Here is a 24,322-nt window from a genome sequence, read left to right as displayed (position 1 = left end):
AGGGACTGATAGACAAGCACATGCTCCTAGTTAAGGCTTGTTCTTTTTCTCTCAGAATAGGCAATGGAAGTGGTATCAGTACACTGGTAAATTTGATTTAGCTCTTCTCTTTCACTGAACAACTGAGTTGTTCAGATTATTTTTGAGATTTCATGTAGTTTTTTTTTAAATTCAGGTGCAAACTGGAACATACAGTGCTGGCTAAAAGGAGACTTGAAATTATTCATCTGTAATGTGGAATCATTATTTAAGAATCACTTCAAGAATTATAACTATAAGGTCCATCTTTTATATGTTCTGTAAGTACCAAATAATTAATTTGGACATTTTAACTACACAATATTTTTAAAAAGGGCTTCCATATGCAGAAGTAGATTATAAACCTCTTGCATCCCTACTTTTCCTTTTATATGTTTTATTTTTTAATATAGCTTTCTGTTCCATTAGGTTTCCTCTTTTCTCTTCCTGTTGATTCAGGTAGCAAGACTGTCAGGTTTAGGGCCACAGTTATCAGGTCCATGAGTACACCAAATGTTAGGTTCAAGTTCAGGTCCCAGCCCTGCTGAGGTCTGAAGGGAGAGGGTGGATGGACGACAGCTGAAAGAATACTTGGGGCATAAGCAGGTGAAATGTAGTTTTATTCAGCATCTCTCTCATCTGCAGCTTACTCAGACTAGGTCTCTCATTAGCAGCTCTCTTACATCAGCTTTTTCTCACTGTGTGCTCTGTTTCAACTGCGTGGGCCAGCCACTCCCACGTGCAGCTGCACAGCTGGCTCTCCTTTGCCTTCAGGGTCAGCAACTTAGTTCTTTTTCTCTCTCTGGACACAAACGTGAACCATGCTGTGCCCATGATGTGCCATGCTGAGTCATGCCCTGGCTCCCCTCTTATCTATCTGTAAGACTGACAGTCCCGGTACTCTCTTTCTGTCTCTGGGCACAAGAGCACCTGTACATGAGCAAATGTACAGTGTCAGCAGGGTAATTATATCTTTTACAGACAATAGTGGCATACTGTTGAGTCTGGCTGGCAGACTCTGTCCCAATGAAGGATGAAAGACATAAGCAAACATAGGCTTTTTACCTGGTTGCATGGCTAGAGGACTCATGGTTTACTGATCCCTAGGGGAGTGCCATGGCCCCAGTAAGCCAGCAACTCTTATATTTAATTAGTACAGGTTTAATGACAAAGGTTCTGTGTAAACACCATTTGTGGATAATTAACATTGCTGACCCCCCAAGTAGAGAGCAGTCATGTGCACAGACGGGCACAGGTTGGTCTTAGGACAACATGGATAAACAAGCTATTTAGATAAACTTCTCTACATTCCCTTGTTAACTGCTCTTTGCATTAGCTCAAGGTAAGAGGATTAGGCTCCTCCTGCCACATCCCCTGTCTGAGTCACAGGAGCTGCCCAGGGGGTGGGGAGTGGTGGGCTACACTTTGAACAAAAGGAGACAGTCTTATCTTCCCCCCAAATGGGATGCTGCTATGTCACATATTTTCTGTGCAACATGTACAGTGTTGATCTCTGGGCAGTATTAATTGCTCTTCTCAGTCACAGTTCCACCTGAATGATTACTCTGGAAGCTAAATATAAAACTGTAAATTTAATAACAGCAAGAATCCTTATATAAAACAATAGGGGAGGGAAGAGATTGAGAAGAAATTGGTTAATATATAGAAACACACACACAAGCATACTGTAAGAGAGAAAATATGCATAGCTGCCACTGCTTGCCTTTCTGTATTGATTACCAGGCTGTAGTTAATATTTATTACTTATGTTAGACCCCTGGAGGGGGTCTAAGTCACCCATAGGAGGAACCCAGATATAGTGCCGTTGCCATCTTATCTGGACATTGAGTGTCCCTGTGGTTATCATTTCCACGTGCTGGATACCTGATACCAGGAGTCTGATGAACCCAAAAGCCAATGCATCTTTGTGCAATCATCAGGAGGGGCAGTGTCTCAGATGGGGGTATCTAGTTGGCGAGAAGGTGCTCTAGCTGCCAGTATTTCAGCCTTATATGATGATAGATTGTTTGGTCAGATGCTGGGCAGCCAGCAAGTAGACTAATGTCCATAACAAAAGTGACTGAGTTGTACTCTAGAGGCCTGAGAAGCCTGGCTGGGCTTGGAAAGTGGAGATGAAGGAGTAATGTATAATGCATAGTGAATGTCCCAGGGTAGGTAATTAAAGGATGGGAAATCATGAGTTTTTTTCTAGTTTATAGAAAGTGACCCAGCAGGGAGAAAAAAGTCGATAATAGAAAGGGACCCATGGAAGATTAATGTTATAGAGAGTGAGTAATTGAATAGGCAAATTCCATGAAAAGAGTATGGGGTTGGTCTTAAAGAAGGCATACCTCAACTTCTGAGTATTGAGAGAAGAAAGGAAGCCCTGTGGTGGATGAAGATATATTTGAAGTTTGGGGTCGTTTCCTGCTTTTTTGAGGAAAACAGGTTTTAGCTCAGAGAAAAGCATTGCTTTGCATAGCAGTACCTTCTTACGATGACCTAAATGCTTTGGATGGTGATAAAAATTCTCACTTGGGTGCCTGTTCTAGACAATTTCAGATCTCATCAGCAGGTTAGGGCAAAGTGCTCAGTTTTAAAGTTCTATGAATATGTATAAGGGCTTACATTCTATTATGTATATATTATAATTATGACTTGTGGTATTTTTCTGAAAAAGTCAAATATATATGTAATCTACATGTAGATAGATATAATTTCAGAGTCTTACAAATTTTAATAGTTACTTAGCTACAGCTGAGAATTTTAGCTTCAGTTTAGTCAGCTGAATAGTCATCGGTCTATTCTTCTAAACAGTAGGACCCAGAAGAATGAGAAAATTATGGTAAATTAACTAGATTGTTAAACTTTCTTACAAAATGAATTTAATTTGGTTTTCTTTGACTTGAAACCTAGGTTTCTAAAGATATCAGCACAGTAAAACCTGTCATAATTGCAAGGAATTGAGAAACAGTCTCCTATTTTTATTTTTTGCCACATTTTACCTCTATGATTTGGTTAATATGTTCATTATACCATTTATCACATGCTGTTTCTGCCTTTAATTCTATTTCTGTTTGCCCCTTAAGGCAATGTGTCACCAAATAATTAAATAGGACTCTAAGTCAATAGGAAGAGCTGGTCAATATAGGAAGAGCTGATCAATATAACCAGTGAGAACTCCATGGAAGAGAAAATCCATAAAGGTGGTTACTATAGAAAAGCTTTGAATCAGACTCACCTATTTTGGACATTGGAAAATTCACATGTGTAAAAAAAGTATATTTTTAAATGGATAAAATCTAATGTTTGTAAGGGATTTAAAACTATATAAATATGTCCCTTAAGGGAAAGCTTTGTTTGAGCTCAGATATTAATGTTTGTCAGAGAATCTGAAGGACGGATACTCTAGAAATGTAATATTTTGAAACTGCTCTAGAGATTTCCTCTTAGATTTAGGAAGGAAATCTTTCTTTATTAGGTGCCTACTGTGTCTTCCAGGCACTGAGCTGAGCATGGGGAACAAGGTTCCATAACACAGACTCAGCCTTTGCCCTCCCGGAGCTAACATTCTGTGTTAAAAACTGAAGACTTAACAACCCAGTTTGGAAATGCTGTGATGTAATAAATACAGGGCCTTGTGGAAACACGTGCTAGGGATATCCAGACCAGGTGAAGAGGGGGCAGAAGAGAATGATCCAGAGAGTGAAGAGCATTTGCAAAAGCCCAGAGCCACAGATGGCATATGTGAGGAGTTGAAAAGTTGAGTGTGGTGGGGCTGGGAAGCTGGGGAATTAAGAGAAATCAGGATGGAGGGATACACAAGGGTCAGATTGTAAAGGGCCCTCCAGGTCATGCTTGGAGTTTGAGCTTCTGTAACTACTAACACCTACTTACTTTGTCTTCACAATTACTACCACCAGCATTCTTGGTGATTTCATTTTCCAAGGAGTTAATCTTCAATTTCTTGAATGCTTATTTTCAATATTCTTGTTTTCTCACACCACCTTGTTCACCTGTTGTCATGGACATGCTCTAGACTTTGTCATTGCCAGTAAGCATGCTTTTTCTATAATTTCCATGTCAAGAATCCTGCTCTTTGATCATCTCCTCTTGCACCCTTCTTGTTAGTTTATTCCCACTACCACCCAACTTCAGGAATAATGCTCCATGGTCCTTGGCTTCCCTTTCTGGGCACCATGTACTGGCCTGAGTAACCCTCCCTTCTTCATGAAAAGCAGCCCATATCCCCATCTAAGTTGTTTTCACAGCCTGCTTTCCTATCAGTATAATTTTTGATGGACCAAAGCCTTTTTTTTTTTTTTCATTTTGTTTGGTCTCTGTCTCCTTCTGTCTCTATATTAACAATATTTCTGCTAATATGCTTCTCTCATGAAACCACATGGACCTCTAGTGTATCTCTCTGGTGTTCACTCCATTAGATATTATAAAAACCTGCAAATGTCCTAGAGATCTCTTCTCTGTGTCTTCTCTTTGATCTTTGCTCAGGAGGAATTTCTTAATTTTAATAGCATTTGCTATCTGGAGAGGCTGGACACTTCAAAACTATGAAGTCCTCTTTCCTTTCATGTAATGGGTCTTTCTTCAATACATATCCTCTCGTCTTACAGCAAGAAGAAACCAAGAGGCATCTTCAACACTTGCTGGAAATCTTAAATAAATCACTGAATTCAACAGGCACATTCTATGCTTTTCACATAACTACAGATGGTAATGTTAGTAAGCTTTTTGCTACTACGCAAGAAAGATCAAGCCAGTTGATAGTGTTGTTCACGTTTTTATCCTTATTGTAGTTAGTAAGCATAAAATTACTGTTATTATCCTTACTAACTACATTATTATCTACATTACTAACTACATTATTATCCCTACTAAGTACATTATCCTTACTACTATTATCTAACTTATCCTTACTAACTACTATTACTTTACTAACTACATTAGCCTTACTAACTACATCGTTCTCCATTGATAATTGTTATTATCAATGGAGAAGGATGTTACATCAATGACGAATTGAAATTAATCAATAATTGTGAATTAGTCTATTTCTCCTTAAGGTTCTCTCAATCTTTTGCTTCATGTATTTTGAAACTCTGTTATTGGGTGCATGAATGTTTTGGATTGTTATGTCTTCTTGGTGAATTGATCCCTTTTTCATTATGAATGATCCTCTTTATCCCAAGGAATATTCACTGCTTTGAAATCTACTTTCTCTGACATTAATATAACCATTACAACTTTTGACTAATCTTTTAATGTTATATCTTTTTAAATTCATTTCCTTTTATTTGTGTTTATAGCTAAAGTTGATTTCTTGTAGGTTGTTTATAATTGGGTCCTTTTAATCTAATCTGATAATTTTTGCCTTTTAAATGGGATGTTTAGGCTGTTGGCATTTAGGGTGAAAACTGATATGTTTAGGTTTAAATCTTTTTATTTCTTTTCTTATTCCATCTCATTTATTTTTTGTTCTGATTTTCCTCTTTTTATGCCTTCTTTTTGATTTTTTAAAATGATTATATTTAATATCCTTTATTGCTTATTAATCTTGTTTTATTATTTTAGTGGTTGTTTTAGCATTTATAATATTTGTCTTTAATTTATTATTGTCCAAGTGATATTATACCTCTAAGTGATATCATACCACTTCATGTAAGAATATTTCAAATTTCTCCCCTCCCAAGCTTGGTACTAATGGCATACATTTTACTTTTACTTATGTTGTAAACTCCACAGCACAGGGCTATTATTTTTGCTTTAAACAATCAATAAATATTTATTGTTTTAGTTAAATTTCATTTCTTTGTGTGAAACCACATTTCTGTCTGCTATCATTTTCTTTTTGCCTGATGGATTTCCTTTAGCATTTATTATAGTGCAAGCATGGTGGTGATGAATTCTTTATACTCTGGTATGTCTGAAAAAAAGACTTTATTTCATCATTATTTTGTAAGCTGCTTTTGCTGGGTGTAGGATTTTAGGATTGCAGTTTTTCTTTTATGTTAGTACTTCACTTTTGCTTCACTATCTCTTTGCTTATGTTATTTCTGACGATTAACCTGCTGTAATCTTTGTCTTTGTTTTTCTAATATAAGGTATCTTTTTTTTTCAGATACCCTTTAAGCTGGGTGTCCCAAATAGTTTACTTGAATTTGTATTTAGCATCGTGCTTTAAAAGCCTATCCAGTATTTTTATATCTGTGTTAATATTTAGCTCTTATTTTTCAACATAGGCCTGAAGTATTAGAAGATTCACCTCTGGTTCCCCAAAAAGGCAGTTTTCAGATTGCTCAGTGCAACTGCAGTGTTCACAAATGTTGTGAATGTCTTGTGTCTGTGCCAACAGCCAAACTCAACGACACTCTTCTCATGTATTTGAAAATCACATCTGGTGGAGTAATTTTTCAGTCACCTCTAATGTCAGTTCAGCCCATAAATGTGGGTAAGTTGTGCACTAAAATGATAATAATAGATCTAAACATCAGTCATATATAAAGGTTAAAAATTGCTTACAAAACTATTTGTTAGCTTATCCCACTTTGCTCAACACTGTAATGATGGTAGATGTAGTACTGGGGGCATTAAGAGCGGCTTCTAGAATGATTTAATAATAGTATGTATATCTCTGCCATTGTCACTTATATTCTTTTTGAGAACAGTTTGTTTTCTTTAAATCCTGGATCTAATAGATATGTTTTGATTGAATATCACTTTTTCACATCTCAGATAACTATTTTTGAAAATAATTAGAACCATGTTTCTTACCTGAATTTATTCCTTCATTAAATGTTAGAAGCTTATGTTCATCAAGACTGTTCTAGGAGCTGGAAAAAGAGTGGGGAATTAGACATAGTTCCTACCTGATAGAGCAGGGACAAACAATAGTAGGCGGAGACAATAATAAAAGAGTAAATGAGTAATTTACTGTACAAACCTGATTACAAAAAACCTCAATTAATAGGCAACACTCTGTTTTCTTTGTGCAAAAATCCCCCAAATCTCTTTTTAATCAATGTAAACATACAATTACAAATGTGAATAATACAGGAAAATGTTAGCTCTCTGTATTTAATTTGTTAATTTCATTTAATTGTGTATAATTTAGCAGTTTTTTCCACTTATATTTCCTGAGACAATTATATGCAAACTCTTTATATCTGATTTTGCATCATTGGTTTTGACATCACTAGAGCCACTTTTCCAAGTATCTGATACAATTTTCTGAACAACTCAATCTTTACTTCTTTCTAAGTTACTTGAGATAACAGCACTTTTTGAAACTGTGTATCATATCATATTTTAACATTAAGACTTTCAAATAATTTGTCTTCTAGGGATATGTTTGTGATCTCCACAACATAATTACAATGACACACAAGCAATTCAATTGTGAAGTTATATCACAGAGAAAAAAATTACAGAATCTTTATTCAATATCATTTTCTTTTCTTTTCAAAACTAATTCTACCAGATGATTTTTAGTAGCATTTAGAGTCAACATTGAGTTGCACTGTTTTTCAAAATGAAGTAGTTAAGGGAAGTACTATGGAATTTTTAAGAACTTGAAAACTTTCTTAATTTTATCTTTATGCAGAGATAATTTTGGGAAAATCTTTCCTTCTATTTGAACATGTCTGATAATATCCCCAGATTATATGCTCCATGAAAAAAATAAAACAGGTGGTGTGATGGAGTGTCAGGGGTGGGGACTATTACTTCTGCTATGTAGATCAAAAAAGACCTCCTTTAAGACATAGCATTTGAGCTGAATGAAGAAGAGATATCCATGCAAAAATCCAGAGCAAAAGGTGCTCTAAGCAGAAAGAACAACATTCACAAAATCCCTGAAATGCAGTGAACTTGGTAATTTGAGGAACACAAGAGAAGACCTTTGTGCTAGGAGTGAATGAGGCATGAGAATATTAAGGGATGAGGACAGACTTACTTGGTCCAGAGCATATTGTAGGTCAGGGTAGAGAAGTAAAGAACTGATTTGATTTGGATCTGTTTGGGAGATGGTGCTGACGGGACGGTCTAGTGGATGAAGTTGTAGAGTGTGAAGGAATCATGGGTAACCCTTAGACTTAGACCCGAGCATCTAGGTGAACAGTAACACCAGGTACTGAGATAGGGAAGCTCAGGGAAGATTGGGTGTGTGTACAGAAATCAAGAGCTTATTTTGGACACATTGTATTTGAGATGCTTATTGGAGGCCTAAGAGACGTTGAATACAAAGTTGTACATATGAGTCTAAAGTTTAGGGGAGATACATATTTGGGAGGTGTTAGCATATTAAGGCTTATGGGATTGTACGAGATCACCTATTTAGAGTTTAGGAAGAGAATGACTGAGGGATGATCAGTAAGAATGAAGGATTAAGAGTATGTTGTTCTAGAAGCCAAGTGAAAAAAGTGGCTTTTTAATGCCTCCTTTCAAGAAGGAAGGATTATGTGTCTGTGGAATGCTGCTGAGAGGCAGGGTAAGATGAATTGGAAACTGACATTGGGTTTATTGTTATTATTGACCTTGGGTTATTTATATTATTTCTAATATTAATGCATATTAATATTGCCAACCTAAAATGTGTGACAGATACCAACTCTCCAAAGCAAAAACTTTATTCAGGAATAGCAGGGGATTGCAATTCTAGACATGCATGATATTGAATGACTGTGGCATGTCCCCGGATTTGGAATAAAGGGGAAGCTTTAAAAGACATATAAGAGACCTCCATGTAAGCTGTTTTGAAACAAAGATTATTGGTTACAAGGGCTTGCTGCAGGGGCTGGCACAAGCTCATTGGTGGAGACAGCCTTTGTTAGGCAAGTGTCTCTGTGCAAGCGGTTTTGTGGAATACTGTGGTTTTGAGGAATTCTTTATGGCGTTCCAACATAGGCATAAATGGACTCCTTCATGCCCTCCCAACTCCATTTTGTTAGGGTTTGACAATAGTCACTCCATTTTGATACTCATAACTTTTACAATAGTTAGATAGGAAATGTACAATAGTTTGTAATATTGTGATTTTACTTTTCTTCAGTATATTTGTTTCCTTTTTGATCATGGGAACACAGTAAATTTCACCTGTTGTTTCCAGACTTCTATGTTTAGCTGTTTCTGCTTTAAAGTAAATGAAATTTATAATATGCCACATAAAGTAAAACCTCATTGATTTCAACTCAAGGAGAAGAGGAAAATTGTGACCAAATTCCTGAAAATATAGAATGTGAAATTATACTATTTCATTGAAAATAAAATTCAAATTGGTGTTTTAATTTAATGATAATTTCTATATACATGAATTATTCTTGTTAATTGTAAAAGCCCTGCTAATCCAGAAATGTACAAATAAGAAAATCCATCAATTTTCTTTCATTTTGGCAATCTTTCTATTTTTAATATATACTTGTATATATCCTTTATTTTAACTTTAACAAATCAGGAATCCGACTATAAGTGTGTGATAATTTAATTTAAAAGTCAAACATTTTTAATATTCTGAGAAACTTCACCTCTACTTCTGATGACAAGCCAGGGACTGCCAATGCTGCATTTATTGCATGGGAATATTCATGCTGTCAGTTATTTGAATTGGTGTGTCTAGATTATTGTGATCTAAAATTAATAGACAAGCTGAATTTTGTATAGTTTTATGTATTTTACAAATAGGGTTCTGCAAAATGCTTTTCCCTTTTTTGCCCTCTAAAATAAGTAGAGTGGGTAAGGTTCAATAAAGTTAAGTGGGATTCTTATAAGAGGAAATCACATTTAGCAAAATATTCTCATTTACTGATTCATAGTCTTTACCACTTAATGGGAAGGAAATGAATGAATGAACATACGTGGATTGCTATGATAAGGTACAAGGACTAGACCCAGTATTCTAGCTTGTTTTGGTTCTGTAATTAGTCCTTGAATAATTTGAATAATGTCACCGTTTTTTTTTTTTTTTTTTTTTTGAGACAGAGTCTTGTTCTGTCATCCAGGCTGGAGTGCAGCGGCGTGATCTCAGCTCACTGCAACCTCCACCTCCCAGGTTCAGGCAATTCTTCTGCCTCAGCCTCCCGAGTAGCTGGGACTATGGGCATGCGTCACCATACCTGGGTAATTTTTGTATTTTTAGTAGAGACAGGGTTTCACCATGTTAGCCAGGCTGGTCTCGAACTCCTGACCTTGTGATCTGCCCACCTCGGTCTCCCAGAGTGCTGGGATTACAGGTGCAACCTACCGTCCCTGTCCAAAGTCACCTTTTAAGTACTTGAAAGTCAGATATGGCCGGGCGCGGTGGCTCAAGCCTGTAATCCCAGCACTTTGGGAGGCCGAGGCGGGTGGATCACGAGGTCAAGAGATCGAGATCATCCTGGTCAACATGGTGAAACCCCGTCTCTACTAAAACTACAAAAAATTAGCTGGGCATGGTGGCGCGTGTCTGTAGTCCCAGCTACTCAGGAGGCTGAGGCAGGAGAATTGCCTGAACCCAGGAGGCGGAGGTTGCGGTGAGCCGAGATCGCGCCACTGCACTCCAGCCTGGGTAACAAGAGCGAAACTCCGTCTCAAAAAAAAAAAAAAAAAAAGGAAAGTCAGATATGATGAAAATTCATTTTGATTTTATTTTACTCAGCTGCAATTGTCATGAAAATTACTTAACTTAAAAGTATTCTTTTTTTTTCTTAAGTGAAGCCTGATCCACCATTAGGTTTGCATATGGAAATCACAGATGATGGTAATTTAAAGATTTCTTGGTCCAGCCCACCATTGGTACGATTTCCACTTCAATATCAAGTGAAATACTCAGAGAATTCTTCAACAGTTATCAGAGAAGTAAGTATATTTTAGTAAACGAAATGAAAAGTTGAGAAGCAAATAAAGACCCTCTTAAGTCCCATAGAAATTACCCTCTGCATACTAAATATACACCTTTCTTCTAAAGCAGAATGAATTATAATTCAATATTACGTATTATGTATATAAAATATAGATACACACATACATATGTATATATATATATATGGCTACAGTAAATCTGACAGAAACTTGAATTCATAATTATAATTATTTTCTACCAACAGACCACTGATTTCATCTTTTTTTTTTTTATTGCTCAATCTATTTGAATCTTTTTCTGAATGTGGTGACAGAAAGATTTTTGCTTGGCTAATCTTTAGCTGGGCTTCTGAATCTTCTGCGAGTCCCATCTGTGCACATTCCTGTAAAATCCAGTTTTAGCAAAGAACTCTGTTAGGTCATTTTAGCAAGAACCCCCCCACCTTGAATATCTGATGAATTTTTGATCAGATTTCTCATCCTCCACCATTCTCCAAATGATGTTTGATCACCCTGGCCTGTCTTCAGCCAGAATTCTGTTAGGTCAGTTTAGCTAGAATCCCTCTTACCAAGATGTTTTCGCTTGGTAATTTTCTATCTATTCCCTGCTCCTTGGCTATAAATTCTCTGTTGCCCATGCTGTATTTGGACTCAGCCCACCTACCCCCACCCACCTCAAGACCCCATTGCAGTGCTCCGTATACCTATTGTGATGGCTCCAAATAAAGTCTTCCTTACTTCCTTTGTCTTTTTCTTTAATGGTTCATCCCATAAGTATTTATTGAACACCTGCTACCTGGCTGGAACTGTTCTACTTGCATCAGGATACACTGGGCTAGCAGGCAGGAGAAGAGGAGTCTGGGCATGCTGGTAGGGGATGGAAGGTTGAAATAATAAATGGAGGTGGGAGAGGGTGACTTTTGAATAAGGATATGAAGGAGAGGGTGATGTAGATGTCTGTGGAGTTGGGTTCTAAACAGGGAGAACAGCAGTGCAAAGGGTGGTGTGGCTGAGGCCAGTGAAGGTGACAGCAGTAGTGGATGAAGTCAGAGGCCAGTGTGGGAGGAGAAGGTGGAGCTCAATGAATGGCCTCTTGGGCCATGTGAATACTTTGGGACTTTACTTTGTGAAACTAAGTTTTGTATAATTTAGAAGTAAAAATCAGTCTTTTTAGAACTGGCAAAAAATTTTAAAACATTTTATTTTCACAAAGAGAATGATGGGAATCCGCAGTGTCACATATGGAGAAAACAGAGTTAAGGCTTCTGTGAGTTTCAGCTTTCTCTTCTGTAAACTGGAGACAATAGGATTTTAAATGGGAGTTATTAATATCTGATGTTGTTTTGTGCATTCCTGATGCTTTCCATAATTTTTAGTTTGTGACATGCTTCCCATGCCCCAACATATGTTGCCCAGGCTGGTATGAACTCTTGGGCTCAAGTGGTTTACCCACTTCGGTCTCCCAAAGTGTTGAGATTACAGGCATGAGCCACCATGCCTGGCCAGGCTCAAGTTCTCAGATTTTTCATGCCCTTCTGTGCAGGGACACTTGTAGTTGTTTGTCTACTCCTGCCCAGTGTTTCTACCAAGTGTGTGTTATAGGTGTCAGTAGTGACTTGAAGCTTCCCTTGGATTTTAGCTGCATTCTTAAAATTCTAATATATTCATCATCATTCAATTAACAGTATTTGCTAATTATCATTATGATTTTTTTCTTGGACCCACGGGCTATTTAAAATTGTATTGACTAATGTGTAAACATTTCTTATTTGGTTATCAATATTTAATTCCACTGTGGCCAGATAATTGCGTAAGATTTTAATTCTTTGAAATTTGATGAGATTTGCTTATAATCAATTTTGGTAAAGGTTTCACATTAACTTGATGTTCTGATGTTTTGATATAATATTTAACAGGCTGACAAGACTGCCTCAGCTACATCCCTGCTGGTAGATAGTGTGCATCCTGGGTCTTCATACGAGGTTCAGGTGAGGGGCAAGAGACTGGATGGCCCAGGAATCTGGAGTGACTGGAGTACTCCTCATGTCTTTACCACACAAGGTAGGTTATGTAATAGCCACTTCTACTGAGAGGGAAACAGATTTCCTGAACTTGCATTTGGTATATTATAAGCATCTTAAATTTGGTGGTCTTAAAATGAAAGGAGGAACACAATATTAACTGTCTTGTTTAAACTTTGAACAGGCCAATTTGTAAATTAAAATTCTGTCAGAGATCCTAGGCTTGTGTGTTTTTATAGTAGTATATTGTAGGATCATTTTTCTTAATAAAAAGATAAAAGTTAATATAACAGTTCCATATGAACAAACTCAGAAACCTTGTATTGATAATTTCTTAATTTACATTTTAAAACCAAGCATATTTATTTGACATAAAATGCAAATATTAACATTTTATTTTCACTCCAGATGCTTGCTTTTGAGAATTTTCAATGCTGATTGTTCATATTTTAAAGGTTATTTTTAGCATCAGAAAATCTACAGTTTATTCACAACTTCTGCATGAAACTGATGTGCAGTGTTTTGCACAGAGGTTCCAGAGGTGTGGACTAGTCCTAGCCCTGCTACATGCCAAGCTGTGGCTATAGGAAGACAGTAGTCCTTCGACTGGTTGTCCGATCTGTCAAAAGGGCAAAATTTTTCTTGTTCAGACTTACTCAGATTGATTATGGCCTGTACAGAGATAACACGTGCCATGTAAAACACTAAGCAAATATTCAATCCATTTAAAAAGTTTACTTATTGATTGGTTACTATTTTAAAAGCATTGATTAGTCAAAAGGCAAGTAGCATTAGTAGTTTAAAACAGGGGTTTTGGAGTCCCCAGTGGACGTTTTTACATAGTGGCATGGAAAGAGGGAAATTTTATAAAGGAAGTAGAAGTCAACAACTCCTGTCTTCCCTGAATGGCCTGTAGCTTGCCATCTTTAGAATCACGGGATGAACGTTTCTCTTCCACAGTAAAATGGCTTCATTCCTTACTGTTTTACTTTTAGTTAGACCTGAAAACCAACCCTCTCTGAGAAAGAGGAAAATTCTAAAAGAATCAATGCTGGTTTTCAAAATTTGCTAAAGTTTAGAAGTTATAAGTTAAGATCTTTTTAGAAAAATAAGTCTTAGAAATATTATGTATTCAGTTGGATTAAGATGAGAATTTTGATTTAATACAACATAATAGTTATTTGTGTTACACTTCACCTAAGATTTTATTTTGTATTGGTCAGCTTGGGTTTTTAGGCTTTTGCATGGACATATTTCTAGTTCTGTTTTACTTTACATGAAATCCTTTTATAATTCATATCAATATCTGTATGATTAGATTTGTTTGGTTTCTTAATATGTTGGCTCATATGTTTGTGTTTTATCCATAATATAATCATATTTATTAATACACACTATAAAGGACATATATAACTTTGCCAATTTATCGGCTTGTACAATATCCAACAACATTACCAATAAGAGCTAGCTTTTGACTTACTCACCACTGTGGTGTCCTTTGAGTGACTTTAGACATCCAAGCAGAAACATCTGAAAATAAGTGAAAAATTCAGACAGTGAGTAAATAGCTGCCACAAAGGGCAGAATTTTTGATTTAGCAGTGAGTGTAAAGTTAAGCTTACTAATTTGATAACCTTGGATAGCTTAGTTGCCATTGAGTGGTAACAGGTAACTATTAAGGGAAATATAGAAACTCAGGAAATAGAAAACAGACCGGGGACACCAAAAATAGGGAAAGAAGCTAACCAACTTAGGTAACTCCCAAGAATATTTCTCTCTTACAATATCATCTACTGCAAAGATGTAATGCTATGGTGATGTGTACCGAATCACAAATAAAATGTATTATTAGATTCAAAATTCCCTGTTGAATAGTAATAATAGTTGACAGTTTTTGGGTGCTTTCTGTGTTTCAGGTATTGTTCTAAGTGTTCTACATATATTATCATTTTTTCCTTTCAATGACTATGCGATAGGTACTGTTATTCCTATTTTATAGATAAGATAATTGATACTTAGAAAGTAGTAAAGCTGGCTGTCCAGTTCCAAAGTCTATGTCTGTAAACACTAGTAAGACAAATAAGTGCATAATGTAAAATTATGCAGCATTTTCAAGAAGCACTAAAAATTAATATTCAAAGCTAGCAAGCAGCAGGCTTAATTATGTAGCCTATGTAGCCCATCGTTATCTGGGCTGCGGTATCTGGGAAGTAAGATTTTAATGTTTGTTAGAGTTTTTATGTTTGGGTTTGCCTGGCAGCTATTTCTACACTTCACAACACTTACCACACTTGATCCTCATTCCCTGAATGGCATGCAGCAGCAAAGTATGTTTTTCCAAACTTGAGAACTTTCTATTCTTTGTGTAAAGGAGTTTGAATCCTTCTTCCTTAAGACTAGGTATTTAATATTATTAGATTCTCCTTCATTGTTCACTAGTAAGAGCTATAATGGCATCCACCTAACAGAAACATTCAGTAGTATTGAGTCATTAATTTATTTAGTGAATTAATGTGCCTGCCTTATTATTTCCAAACACTTTGGATTCTACTGAATTTTTTAAAAAAGAGGTTAGCTTGTGTATTGTTGCTATAGCAAACAAAATGTGAATTATCAGTACATTTATAGCTACTACTTTCTATTCATTGATATAACCATATTTACCAAGTTGCACAGTTAAAGAAGTGTTAACTATTCCTCCTCATCAAGGAATTCTTATGGATTATTTTCAAATGAATTGAATAGGTTATTTCTCTGTAGTTGTTGGGAGGCCTTAGACTTTTAGAGGAAAACCTTGGACATTTGCCAGAACTTATGAAGTCCAAGAAAATTGCAATTTGGGTATGTAACATATTAAAAATAACTCTAGAAGCACTGAATTCTTGCAATACTTTTATTAACCGCATTTTTGTTGCTACAAAGGAAGAGAAGAAACAGATATTAGGCAATGCCCACATTTCACATTTGGCAGCTCTAATAATGGGTTAGAGAAAATATTTTTCCCTTAAAGAAAAATAGGTGCATCTGTCCATAAATAAAAAAGTCAGTAATAAACACATTTAGAAATAACTTTATTTAGAATGTTTTGATTCATAATTTATATTCTTTTGAGTAAATCACTAATATTTATCAATACCATTTCCTCTTTTAATAAAATTCATTAATGTCGATCTTGCTAAAGTATTGCTAATTGGTGATGTGAAGAAAATATTGTTTTCTTATGTTTTGCAGATTAAAAATTGCATAGTATGTCATATGAGGATAAAATGCATATCTATCTTATTAATATTTTGCAAATTATTCAACATTTATCTCATATCGATTTTAATAAATTTATCCAGTGTAAATTTCACAAGTTGCCAGGTTTTTAATAACTTGGTTTTCTTATTTTTAAGCTAATATTTTAGCATCTAATCATGTAAAAATAGTATAACTTTAATCTTATTTCTCAATTAAGCCTTACTATATTTATTTGATTTCAGAGTGAAATGCTTTAAATTTTCTTATCATTTTTAAAATGAAAAACTTCAACTTAATTCATGAAAGCTAAATTATACTTTTTTTTAAAAAAATAAGAATTATTCTGAGACTTTTGAGGCAGTTTAGTAAGAAGGTTGTGGAGCATACTGAAGACAGGTTAAGATAGGTTAATATGCCAGGTACTTGTCCCCAGTGAGTAACGTACAAGTGAAGCTTGAGTGCCCCTTGGGTAGGATTGTACTCAGTCATGCTCATATATCTAATGGTCTGGCTTCTACAAAACATATGAATGTTTTGTATGGATTTTAAGTTTGTAGACAGACATTTAGCATGCTACTACAGAATAAAGAAAACTTAATAAAAAGCAGTTAAAGTATTTTTGTTTCTGTTTTTAAGGGTAACCTTGAGATATGTGTGAAAACAAATATTCATAGTCTATCAGCAGAAAATGGTTTGTTTACCTTAACTTTAAAACTGAAGTGTACTAATGTTTTTGCAGTGCACTCTGGTGGAAATAATTTCTTCCTATGCAAAACGTTGTTTACTTTTATCTTACGTGTCTTTGAAAATGATAGGCAAATGAAGTTTACCACAATAGAGGAATTTGAAAATAGTATGGAATTGTGTGTAGGTATTAAAAAATCATGTTTTAGGAAAATATTGCTTCCCTTTGCCCTCATCCACAGGATATTGGCATTAAGTAACTCAAAATGATAGTTCAAACCAGTATTTACTGTTTTCTTTGTATATTGCTGCATTATCATTCATACGACATTTCTTAACTATTTTTTAATTTATATCTTACATCTTTACCTGCTTACATGAAATTTTTATGTATCCAAACAAGGCAATAGCAGCAATCATTGTTATTTCAGGATTTTGCTTCATAGTGAATTGTTCTAGGAGCTTATCCTAGGTTTCACTGATTCCCAAAGCAGGGTCTGGTGGAAAATAAGCCACTGTGGAATTAAACTATGTTTTATGTTAGTTACTTTCCTGCGTCTCAGTTAGCAAGTGACATTACTGACTAAAATATATTTTATGATGAATAAGCCTCTGTGTTTAGAAGATAGTGAAGACATTCATGGAAGCTCAATTCACTTTAGAATGAGAGTACTTGGGACACTAGGTAACTACACAAACAGGCAATTCCAGCATTATCCAGTTTTTAAATATACTCATTTTATTTTTGACAGTGTAACTCTGGAATGTGTTGTGAATCTTTTTTGATGTGGTACAAATTACTTACAGAATGTTTTGTCTTCATCTGACATACTTTCTTCCCTCATTACAGATGTCATATACTTTCCACCTAAAATTCTGACAAATGTTGAGTCTAATGTTTCTTTTCACTGCATCTATAAGAATGAAAACAAGATTGTTTCCTCAAAAAAGATTGTTTGGTGGATGAATTTAGCTGAGAAAATTCCTCAAAGCCAGTATGATGTTGTTAGTGATTATGTTAGCAAAGTTACTTTTTCCAATCTGAATGCAACCAAACCTCGAGGAAAATTTACCTATGATGCAGTGTACTGCTGCAGTGAACACGAATGCCATCATCGCTATGCTGAATTATACGTGATTGGTAAGAAAATGGAGGTTTTGTTCATTTTGTTCCACAAGTTAAGTTTTTATTATGGACCCTCCCTATATTAGAGCCCTGTTAAAGATGTAAGAAAAAAAATTTTCATTGAAATTTTTTGGTGTTTTTGCTTTATGTTAATATTTTAATGTGTTTTAAATAGATGTCAATATCAATATCTCATGTGAAACTGATGGGAACTTAACTAAAATGACTTGTAGATGGTCAACCAATACAATCCAATCACTTGCAGGGAGCACTTTGCAACTGAGGTATTATCGGTATGTATGATTTTTGCTGTTTTGTTTTTCTGTGGGTATGGTGAGATGAACATTTTCTGTAGAAATATGACAACAGTAGTCTTGTAGATTATTTGCTTCCTGAAAGAGGAAAGCATAGTATAATTAATCAGGAAATTTTTAAGGGATTACATAAATTGATTCTTGAAAAATATTCACACCTGAGGTTAAAAAATTATAATTTGTTTTTACTTTAAAGTATCTTTTCTGAAAATCAATCGATTCCGTGTAATTTGTATTTTAACTCTTGAATGAAATACAAGAAAACGCAGTTTATATACATTTTAATTTGACTTAGAGGCTGACTAGAGGAGAATGTGAAAGATTAGAAAAATTTCACATTATACTATGAATGGTTTTTAGAACTAAGTGAGGTTATTTATGAAATAACTACTTATGATTAATAAAGGGTAATGTGTTTTAATAACACATTGTGCTTGTTTATTTTCACTCTTCTATGTTTTAAAAAGAATTCAAGGCATCGTCTTATAGTGGTCCCTTTCTCTCTAAAATCATTTTATCTAAAATGATACCACCCTTGATTAGATAATAGATTTTTATTTTTAAAATATCCCATAGGTAGTTTTCAAGTAAATATACTGCTGTTAAACACTGTGTCCCAATTTGTTTTTTTATTTGTAGTGGAGAATTTCAGTTTGCATAACATGCTCATTTATTCTTAAAATATAAATTTTCAAGTTGAAAAAGAAATCCCTTCTCTCAAATTCTGTGATCTGAAGTCTATTTCTAATGCTGCCAGTCTCTTTTTATGTAGTATTAGGAAAAAAATGTGGCAACTCATATATTTCTCAAATGGGAATAATAGCTGCCTTCATCCTACCTAATATAAATATTTTAAAATCAGTAGAATGTTCATGATATGAAATTTTACTTTTATAATCTGCCTTTACATTCTTTTCATGGCATTTTCACATTAGAAAAGGTGTTTGTGGAAAACTATTATATTAAGCCCCATGCCTTATTTCTCTTAACATTTACAGAATAACCATGAAACTACATTTACTTGGGTGAGTTTCTTAACTTCCCTAAGCCTCGATTTCCTTGTCAGTAAGACAGAGAAACTATAAGACTTACAGGGTTTCTGTGAGAGTTAATGACCTATTTCACCTAATTATAATCACATGATATAATTTTTTCTTGTAAACATTCAATATATGGTTATTGCTTTCACGATGACAATGATGCCAACTTTCGGATTCCAAGTGTATTATTACTGTGCTTCTAACTTGTTCATATTTTCTACCCCCAGATGACCCCTCACCCCTCATTTTCATTTTTGCCCATGTACCACCACTTACATGCACACACACACATATACAATTGTAATTTTGAAAAGATAAGTGTTATAAAAACTAGAAAATGACAGAAGAATATAGATTTTTTAGCTTCTTCTAACTTCCTCACTCCCATCTCTTAGGAAAGACTAATTGCTACTTTAGTCATTTAAATATAGTATTTAGAGCAAACATTGGCCCAAGAGGTTATTTCAAAGAAGAGGAGAAAGACTTTATGGCAAGTTTGTCCAACGCATGGCCCGGGTGCCCATGTGGACCAGGATGACTTTGAATGCGGCCCAACGCAAATTCATAAACTTTCTGCAAACATGAGGAGATTTTTTTTTGGAACTTTTTTTTTTTTTTGGTTCATCTGCTGTCATTAGCATATTTGATGTGTGACCCAAGACAGTTCTTCCGGTGTGGCCAAGAAAAGCCAGAAGATTGGACACCTCTGCTTTATAAGTGGAGTGTTGGCTAGGATTCACTTAAAATTATTTTTTCTTAATTTTCTTCTCTGAGAAAAAGACATGGTTATATAATTCACTTACATATCTGGAATTGGTATTATATCAATTTATATTAATTTGAACTAGAAAATTGTCAACTAGTGACAGTAAATTGCATTTACCACTCAGTTTGTGGTGAAATTTAATTATTTATTTGAAGTGTAAGGAATTTGTCTTCTTTGCCATCTCAGGAATGCCCCATGACTATTTTCATATATATTTTAAATATTCTATCACTAATATATAATGTTAGTCCAATTTTCAAATTATTGTAGATTCTATCTCTAACTGGATCATTTTCACCTTTTAGAGCATTTATTTCATTTGTGTCCCCACTTACTGTCTAATGAAATATTTAGTAAGAGTTAATATCAGTTTCTGTGGAAAGATATAGAATTGGGATACAGCTGGGAAAATTTCAAAAATGCCTTTCTAATAAGAACTTTTCTTTTTTTTTTAGATGGAGTGAAACTGTCTGTATTTTATTCATTTTTTAATTTAATTTAATTTTTGAGACAATCTCTGTCGCCCAGGCTGCAGTGCAGTGTTGTGATCCCGGTTCACTGCAACCTCCACCTTCCGGGTTCAAGCATTCTCCTGCCTCAGCCTCCCGAGTAGCTAGGACTACAGGCACACGTTTGTAGAGACAGGGTTTCGCCATGTTGCCCAGGCTGGTCTGGAACTCCTGGGCGCAAGTGATACGCCTGCCTCGGCCTCCCAAATTGCTGGGATTACAGGCAGGAGACACCATACCCGGTCTTCTGCCTGTCTTTTAACCCTGGTCCCTAATCCCCAGGCCATGGACCCCAGTACTGGTCTGTGACCTCTTAGGAACCAGGCCACACAGCAGGGGACGAGAGAGCAGCATTACCACCTGTGCTCTGCCTAGTGTCAGACCAGCAGTGGCATTAGATTCTTACAGTAGAACCCTATTGTGGACTGGGCATGCGCTCCTTATGCAAATTTAATGCCCGGTGATCTGAGGTGGGACAATTTCTTCCCGAAATCCTGAACCATCTCCCATCCCTCATTTGTGGAAAAATTGTGATGCCAAAAAGGCTGAGGACTGCTGTTGTAAGCAACAAATCAGAATTCTCATATATCTTCTCATTGCTTTGCTTTTATTAATGTATACTAATTGACTATTTTTGTATCTTTTAAAGGAGCAGACTTTACTGTTCTGATAGTCCATCTATTCATCCTATATCTGAACCCAAAGATTGCCATTTGCAGAGGGATGGTTTTTATGAATGCATTTTCCAGCCAATCTTTCTATTATCTGGCTATACAATGTGGATTAGGATCAATCACTCTCTAGGCTCACTTGACTCTCCTCCAACATGTGTCCTTCCTAATTCTGTGGGTATGTCAAGCTGTATTGTGTCTTCATTTGTGTTAGCAGATTTGTATGCAGATTGATGCAGATTTAATGTTGTATTTTGCCATTTTCTCATCATATTAGATTTTGGAAAAAAAATCTTCCTGTTTACAATGGTATTGAGAAAATCAGCCTTAGGAAGTTTTACAGTTTTGAATTCATTTCAAATTACTTATAGCAGACTTTTTTGGCAATAGAAATATTTTCTGCACATTGTTTGATGAGATACATGGGTCACTATGAATGAATTTTAGTAAGTTTTTCTAAATAAAGCATTATTTTATATGTTTTTGTTCCAGTGTAGTTATGAAAACATGCAGTATTCTTAATCCAAAAGTTTAGTTTGAATATTCTGAGGGTCTCAGTAATTTGAGTACTCATAACCCAAGCCTTTAATTCATGAGGCTATGTGGGGCACAGAAACATTAAGATAGCTAAATTGAAGTGGAGGAAATAGACAATGATGACATCCATCATATTTTAAACATTATTTTCGAAAAAATTTTGATTTCAAAGATAGTAAGAGAGCCCTTGGAAAATGTGACATATCCATTCAAATTCATTGTGAAACTTCTGAGAAATGACCCATTTATGATTGTGCAACAGGAATGAAAGAATACCTTTTGGTGCTATTGCATATCTATAACTAAGGAATCCTTTATAAATATTTTCTAAATATTTGTTTTCAATATAACATGTCTGAAAACAGAAACGGGATTTTCAATGAATTTTCCCCTCAAATAAAATGTTCCTCAGTAGGAAACATTTTAGAATAACGTTCCGTAAAAATGTTAATATATATTATTTTGTTGGGGGATTATGCCAAAAATCAATATTTGATTCATTATTCTAAAATTAATTAGTACACATTTGAATTAAAACCTTTTTCTAAAAAATATAGGATAAGATTATCTTAATTATTAGATTTTTTTTTCAGTATAAAGTCCCAATCAATTCTCTCATCACTGTTTAATTCCATTTTAAGTGATTTTTACTGCAGTGACACTTAATATCCTAGGAGAGCAGGGAATGGTCCTACACTTCCCCAAACATGCACAGATAATAACATACTCACTTATACGATATGACAAGTGCAGCATGGATTCAGTAACATATGTTATCGGAACAAACTTTGGTGTTATCCTTTTCAAAACTAAAGTGACAAGTTTAGGTTGGGCTTATATTGCCTACTTAGTACTGGAAAGCTATGTGAAAACTCAATGTTGGGATCCAAATGCCAACTCCACCTATTACTAGCCTTTACAACTGGACTAGCCACATAGGCACTCTGTGTCTGTCTTGTCATCCATAAAGTGTAGACAGCTCCTCATCCCTTCCCAGCATGTGTATTGTGGAAATCATGTAAACTATTGAACTTTAGAGCATATCCTTTCTGCAGACTGGACTGGATATTCACTGCCAGTCTGCAGAAAGGACATGATTCATATGATTCAGTTAATTGCAAATACAGATTTAACCTCTTACAGTCTTTTGAATATTGTTACTTCCTTTCCTGACAAGAAATTATCATGAGATGAAATACAGTACAGATCATCTTTCTGGTTGGTAGAGAATGCCTTTTTGGTCTATTAAGAACGGAATAATCACGACAAACTTTACATGAAGGAAAAGTTTAGGTATTTTTGTTATCAGCGGTCAAAAGAATTATTGTTGATTGCTTAAAAATGATTTAAAAATACTGTATAAAAGGGAGACTATGCCTTTACACAGTGTTGGTTTTTTGGCAAGTGAGACTTGGAGCAAGAAAATAATAAACATCCTTACTGTGCCAATCCAGGTAGTACGTTTTTCCTGTGATTCATAACCGTAGTATGATTTATAAGACATGGGGAAATAAATCAAAAAGGTAAACCTAGTAATATATATTAACATTTTTATGGAACGTTATTCTAAAATGTTTCCTAATGAGGAACATTTTATATGAGGGGAAAATTCACTGAAAATCCCATTTCTGTTTTCAGACATGTTATATTGAAAACAAATATTTAGAAAATATAAAGGATTCCTTAGTTGTAGATATGCAATAGCACCAAAAGAATTCTACTGTCAGTTCTCAATTTTTCTTGCACAGAGTGTCTACATGTGGTCTTAGTTACGGTTTGGGTTATTTAGGTTTCTCTTTGTTGGTGGTGGTTGCTTGGTTGGATGGTTTCACATATAGCTCTTTGGCTCCCCTTTTTGCTACTGCAGTTGTTTCCTGCATGCTCCAGCCAAGGGCCATCTCTCACTTTGGATTGTCCACTGGCAGGGGTGACTGTCAAAATAATGACCAAGAGGAGGGACGTTACAGCTGCACTCCTGGAGGCCTTTGCTATACCAGGCATTGAATTTTTAGATGCTGGGTCATGGGCAGGTGTGGAGGGCATCCAACCTGAGCAGTTCTGGAGGAGATGTTCCCTAAGAGAGCAGCTCTTTACCAGTTGGTATGGATAGACTTCAAATTTTTAACAACTGTTTTGGTATACCAACTGAATATATGTCCTCTGAATGGAGTCCTCCACTCTTAGTGCAGATAATCAAGGTCGACTGTGTAAGTGTAGTATGCATTATATATAAAACTGATGTATGGAGTCATAACAGAGTTCAGGCTTTGGAGGCCCACTGTTATGCTTGGGCTTTCAGGCTTTTAGTATAAAATATGCCACATTTAGCATAAAATATACCTTTTATTATTAGGGAGAGTGGCCCTCAAAGTTAAAAATTAAGAACTTGGGGAAAACTTATGTAGTGAATGTAAGCTTAAGCTAAAGTTTTTACTGTAGCTCTGAAAGCAGCATCACAAAAAGGTGATAGGAAAATAGGGAAGATAACCTTTTTCTTTGCATTTCTGTGATTTTTACATTATTACTTTAAACATGACTTGCTTATACA

At 35.3% G+C, this 24,322-nt stretch overlaps 1 protein-coding gene across 4 annotated transcripts in view; it reads left to right on the top strand.

Annotated features, from left to right (window-relative positions):
• The window catches only part of LEPR (leptin receptor), a 92,389-nt gene that overhangs the window by 42,968 nt on the left and 25,099 nt on the right, over nucleotides 1–24,322 (top strand). For 2 of the 4 annotated variants that reach the window (XM_032296719.1, XM_032296722.1), the window contains exons 5-11: nucleotides 176–299; nucleotides 6,276–6,484; nucleotides 10,718–10,863; nucleotides 12,783–12,927; nucleotides 17,662–17,952; nucleotides 18,113–18,230; nucleotides 21,216–21,415. In XM_032296719.1, the coding sequence (XP_032152610.1) occupies nucleotides 176–299; nucleotides 6,276–6,484; nucleotides 10,718–10,863; nucleotides 12,783–12,927; nucleotides 17,662–17,952; nucleotides 18,113–18,230; nucleotides 21,216–21,415 (1,233 nt within the window). Of the gene's footprint in view, nucleotides 1–175; nucleotides 300–3,499; nucleotides 3,781–6,275; nucleotides 6,485–10,717; nucleotides 10,864–12,782; nucleotides 12,928–17,661; nucleotides 17,953–18,112; nucleotides 18,231–21,215; nucleotides 21,416–24,322 lie in introns of those variants that run through there. The other 2 variants (XM_032296721.1, XM_032296720.1) reach the window with 2 other exon arrangements.

Source organism: Sapajus apella, unplaced genomic scaffold (assembly GCF_009761245.1).
Source record: "Sapajus apella isolate SASKATOON/1434 unplaced genomic scaffold, GSC_monkey_1.0 scaffold36, whole genome shotgun sequence".
In the NCBI taxonomy this organism is placed as follows: domain Eukaryota; kingdom Metazoa; phylum Chordata; class Mammalia; order Primates; family Cebidae; genus Sapajus; species Sapajus apella.
This window is presented reverse-complemented; position numbering and strand designations above follow the sequence as displayed.